The sequence below is a fragment of the Blennius ocellaris genome (assembly GCF_963422515.1).
Source record: "Blennius ocellaris genome assembly, chromosome: 4".
Classification (NCBI taxonomy): Eukaryota; Metazoa; Chordata; class Actinopteri; order Blenniiformes; family Blenniidae; genus Blennius; species Blennius ocellaris.
In genome coordinates this window covers 28,267,245-28,272,944 of record NC_137653.1, presented here as the reverse complement: position 1 = coordinate 28,272,944, position 5,700 = coordinate 28,267,245, and the positions used below count along the sequence as shown (strand labels likewise).

Here is a 5,700-nt window from a genome sequence, read left to right as displayed (position 1 = left end):
TGGAATTCATCTTTTTCTTTATTTACTTTCTTCTATTTTGTTCTCTGCTGTTTTTGATTTATCTTCTTAACTCTTGATTTATGGTTGTTTGCTTCCAGTTTAAATGGCTTTACAACCATTGTTATGAATGTTTTGGGGGTTTTGATGCACTTCCAGTGTTTTATTCTGTTTTTATTTCAGAATGCTTTCTTTCAATTTAATTGTACTTATTTAATAAGAATTCAGATTCTTTTCTTTGTTTTGTATTTTTTAATACGTGTCTTTACATACCTCAAGCTCTGTTTGGCAGTAAATGTGCAGACTATTGTGATTCAACATGTTTGGAAAGCTTAGAAAAGCACTAACAGTAAAGTGATGATATTATTCAGTTTTATTTTCAAATCCCTTCAGAAAATGGAAACAGCATGGCTCAAACATTCACTTTTCATTATAAGTTATAACTTATTTATTCACATTAACATCATCTGTGTGAAATACACAGGCAATTCAAATTTTAAATAACTTTTTTTTTTTAAATTCCATATCCTATTATTTACAGTCGGGGGGTGGTGGTGGTGGATGATTCCTCCCACTCAGACATCCCAGTAAAGGTCCTCCAGGGTGGAGCTGTCGTGGTGAGAAGCTCTGCTCGGTCCTTCAGGCCCTGCAGCGTCCCAGTCGGAGCTTCATCACAGTGTCTCCAAACATCCTGAACTCTTGGAAATCTCCCCGGACCTTCAGCGGTGGTGGAGCGCGGCTGCGGGAGAAGAGCAGCAGGGGGGCCGTGGCTCAGCTCTGCGGCTCCCTGGAGGCCTCGGACGTCGTCGTGAAGTTGTTGTCGTGCAGCTTCCTGATGTGCTTCTTCAGGTCGAAGTTGCGGCAGAAGCCCTTGCCGCAGGTGGCGCACGTGAAGGGCTTCTTGTCGTTGTGCGTGTGCATGTGGAAGGTCAGGTTGTAGATCTGGTGGAAGGCCTTGTTGCAGATGGAGCACTTGTACTGTTTCTCCCCGCTGTGCGTCAACTTGTGGTTCTTGTAGTTTCCTGGGAGGGAAAACGAAGGGTTGATGATTCAACTGCGTCTGATGTCAAAATGTCTTCAATTAACTGTTAAAAAAATAAATAATAATAAAACTGGCCATGTCGTCCTTTGTGCCAACGTGTGGCTGGTCACAGGTTCACTGTGACGGAGAATATGCTGCTACGATTAATTTTTTTCTGTTTGATTTTATGATTTTCATTCCGACAAGGCCTTTAAAACTGTCATTCTGTCTGATGAAAATCAAATAACTTCACAGTATTCAAACAATCTCACATTTTTAAAATGAAGCTCAGTAATGCTGAAATATCTTCTTTTCTTTTCATTTAGACTACATTTATATCAGCATATTAGGGTATTAACTGTCTTTCTCACTAAACATGTTAAAACCTGTTCTGATGTCAAAGCAGAAACAATCCCAAAGTATATAAGCTGAATCAATCTACAATATATTTAACAATTCCCAAATCATGCCTTCAAATAATGGAAACGTTTGTTCAAAGAACTTAAAATATTTAAGTTGATGTCAGTAAGTTTGGACATTTTTTTTTATATATACGTTTCTATTTACATTATATTTGGTTTCATATAAATACTGATGTAACAGAATGACGTTTAACATTCTTTAATCTAATTGACAGCTCTAAAAAAAAATCACAAAAGCAGAGGGATTAAAAATGAAGTTAGATTTCCTTCTTGAAATAATTCAACACAAGATTAATATACTTATTTTACACGAGGTCCTCAACACAATGTTTAAATGTAGAATAAATAAAACATTTGGAATAATAAAATCAAGCAATAATACAAATGTATAATAATAAAATATGAGAAATAATATACATTTGCAATAATAACGAGGCAGCAAATTCGGAGCTCAGAAAAAGACTGATTTTAAAATAATGATTGTTGCAGAAGTTATTAAGCTTTCGGATTTTCTTTTTTCTTTTTAAAACCCCTCAAAAAACAGATAAATCACGCAGCCAATCAACAATTATCCGGGATCGGATGTTTTCCTTTTTCACCAGTTTGGTCAAAAACTTTCATTCCAACAGTTTGTTTTCTAACCGAGAGAATTTGTCCTCAGATAGAAACCTGGATGAGAATCTGCACCAAACGAGCCTCAATGTTTGGACGCAATTTGTAAAAGAATAAAAGTGATGCAGGGAAAGTGACACAGTAATGAAGGAGGCCTCTCCGGTGCCTGTGTGCCCGGCGCTTCCCTCCCCGGTGCCTCTTACCCTTCTACCCCAGTGCCTTCCTGCCCGGTGCCCGCCTGCCGGTGCCTCCCTCCCCGGTGACTCTCCCTCCCCAGTCCCTGCGCTCTGCGCAGCCTTCATTAATCAGCCTTTTGTGTGCTGAAGTCAAGAAGTTGTCAAACTTTGTCAGAATCAAACGAGTCGACAACAAGGAAAAAATACCGGGAGCCCCGGTTCCCAACGTGGTCCGGGGTCCTGCAGCTGACCCAGAGCAAATGCTGCCGTCTTGGAGGGAGAATTAGTCCGTGGAAAGTGACATGTCCTATTCCGGCTGATCGCTTCGTGCTCTTCCTCCTCCTCTTCCTCATCCTCCTCCTCCTCCTCCTCCTCCTCCTCCCAGTCATTTACTCTCACAGGACAGCGGAGGGCTGCAGCATATGGTGGCTGCTTTTTATTTACCCCGGACAGTATTTCTTTCTCGCGGATTCCTCCACAGATCGAGGCGCACGGAGCGGAGCGCGACGCGCGGAGAAAAACTGTGGATCCCAAACAGTCGTTGTTGAGAGGAAAAATCTGTCTCTCCGGTCTAATGAAATGCAGCGAAATGACTGCACATAATAACTTTTTTTCCTGTCGGGATTAAGTCCGAGTAGCAGAGAGAGAATCCAGCAAGAAGTCCTCATTCTATTCATTAAGATGGATTTTTGGAAGCGCATATTTCCTCCAAATGAGAGTAGATATTCAGACCCCCCCCCCCCCCAATAAAAAACAAAACACTCTTGCCATACACGACCGGCGTTTTCATTATTATTATTATTTTTTTTTTTAAGAATCTGTTCAAACCAGAAGGCTCCGATCAATTGTATTACATTTTACGCACTGTTGAAAAAAGACGGGGTTTATAGAAACCATAATATTGTAGTTCATGAACGAGCATCGATATTTATTTCGAATTGAGCTTAATGCCACACAAGTGCATTTTTCTGATATTGTTCGGACAATTTATGGGTGCTTTCGATTTAACTTATATTTTTAAATTACGTTGATTTAATATTCCCAGCTGCTTCTTCGGAATATAAATAAATTAAAACATCAACACTTTATTTAAACGACTTTCTTGTATTTTTAATTTAGCTTCTATTGCAGAGACATAATAAAGGCCTTCAATTGAATGTAATTCTATACTAACACGCGCACAGGAACACGATTAATACAGGAGTTTGAATTATACTTTTCTTTGTGTGTCGCTAACCTTTCTGGTGGAAGCCTTTCCCGCAGAATTCGCAGACAAACGGTTTGTATCCTGCGTGGATCCGGACGTGCGTGTTGAGCGTGGAGCTCCTGTTGAAGGCTTTCCCGCACTGGTTACACTTATGAGGTTTTTCCTGAAAGAAACAGAGACAAGGGGACATTTAAAAACCTTGGATTGCATCAGAGAAAGCAGGCGGAGGGGGTGAGGATGTCACCTGCGTGTGGATGATCTTGTGTCTGCACAGCGTGCTGGCCTGTCGGAAGCCTTTTCCGCACACTTTGCACACGAAGGGCCGCGCGCCGGTGTGCACCGGCATGTGCCGGGTCAGGTTGTAGTGCGCGTTGAAAACCTTGGCAGAGGATAATACGGAGGTTAGATTGAGGCTGTAGCAATAATGAATTTTATATTAAGGGTTTTTTTGGTTATGAAGCGGCAGTGATTCGAATTATAATTTAACTCAAACTGCAGGTCGCGCCTGTTACATCCAGCAGCAAGTCGTGTCGTTCATTCATAATTTGACTTGATAAGGATGAAAAATTCAACTTTTTTTTTTGGTTGGTTTTTTTATCGGTTTTATTTTAATTTATTTTTTTTACCTTGCCACAAACTTCGCAGGTGAAGTTTTTGGGTTTTCCGTCCGCACCTCCGCCGCCGCCGCTGAGCTTGCTGTGCGTCTTGACGCAGCTCTTCTCCGCCGTCAGGCCGTGGTTCTCCTTCACGATCTGGTCCAGCTGCCCCGGCAGATGCTCCTTGTGCGGGTACTGCGGCGTGGGCAGCTTGTCTGCGGCCAGCTTGGCGTTCTCCAGCAGCAGCAGGCGGTGGTGCGCGGACAGCGAGGCCTGGGCCTGCGGGCTGGAGAACCAGTGTCCGGCCAGCAGCTCCGACTGCTGGTACGCAGCCGAGTCCAGGTAGTTGAGATAGTAGAGGGAGCCTCCGCTGGGCACGGCCAGGGCCTGGTGGATGACCTGTGGCTTGACCACCCTGCTCCCGGAGGAGGAAGAAGAAGAGGAGGAGGAGGAGGAGGTGGTGGAGGTGAGCAGCGGCTGCTTCAGCTCCGCTTTGCAGCACATGCCGCAGCTGCCTTTGCTGCACGGCGCCGCCGAGCCGCAGAAAGTTCCCCGGAAACTGGCCCTCCACAGCTCCGAGTAGTTCATCAGCGCCTTGGCCTGCAGGTCGTAGCCGAAGGGCTGCAGCGGGATCATGCAGGGGATCGGGGAGCAGAGCCCCAGCAGCTTCCTGCCCTCCGCCCGCTCCTCCGCGCTGCCTCTCGGCTCCGAGCTCTTGGACATGATCCGGTCTATGGAGAAGGCCAGGGCTTTCGGAGCCGCGGCTGCTCCGGTCCTCCCGCACGACATGACTGTCTCCAAAGAGCCAGAACTTGCCATTTGCTTGTTCTTGTTGTTGTTGAAGAGGGGGTAAAACAAACAAACAAAAAAGAAAGAAAGAAAAAAAAAAACAACAACTTGTTGTGAGCAACTCCGGGGGTAAGTCCTGTGCGCTCTTCTCCTGCGTGGCCCGCCGCGTCTTTTCACTGTTTCACTGTGCGCAACTCCAGCAGAGCGCACCGCACACACACCGCACACACAGCAGCTCACATCACTTTAACAAGCACCTTGCTGTCACCGTGTCACGCATTTGCATTCAAATGGCCATCCCCCCTGTAACAATAGCATCCAGGGGTGATGGATTAATGCTCATTAACTAGTGCACACAAAATTAACAGGACATTACAGAGAGAAGAAGAAGCGGAGGAAGAGGTAGGAGGAGGAGGAGGAGGAAGGAGGAGCAGGGCTTGAAAAAAGACAGAAATGTTGCTCCTGGAGGACGAGCCCGCGTCCAAGTGTCAGTGCTGGAGTTCAGCTCGTTACTGGTCAGAGGAGGAAGAAGAGACGGGAGGAGGAGGAGGTGGAGCAGGAGGAGGAACCGTCACACTCAGTCACATGTTGGCACCGCCCGCCTCCTCAAACTGCTCACCCCTACTCACCCTCAGCCTTCCTCACTCCTCACCCTACTTCACCGCCTCACCCCTCCTCACTCACCACCAAAAAACAACTAATAATAATAATGATAATGATAATAACCATAATAATAATAATAATAACAATAATAATAATAACCATAATAATAATAATAATAATAATAATAATAATAATAATAATAATAATAATAATAATAATAATAATAATAATAATAATAACCATAATAATAATAATAATAATACAGTGGATATTTTCT

At 44.2% G+C, this 5,700-nt stretch overlaps 1 protein-coding gene across 1 annotated transcript; it reads right to left on the bottom strand.

Annotated features, from left to right (window-relative positions):
- Positions 1–768: 768 nt before the first annotated feature.
- On the bottom strand, positions 769–4,850 carry fezf2 (FEZ family zinc finger 2; the record flags this gene model as incomplete). The annotated part of the gene is made up of 4 exons (XM_080494708.1): positions 769–1,019; positions 3,466–3,598; positions 3,680–3,814; positions 4,062–4,850. 4 exons carry the CDS (start codon positions 4,848–4,850, stop codon positions 769–771), a joined length of 1,308 nt encoding a protein of 435 aa, XP_080350834.1.
- Between the last annotated feature and the right edge of the window lie 850 nt (positions 4,851–5,700).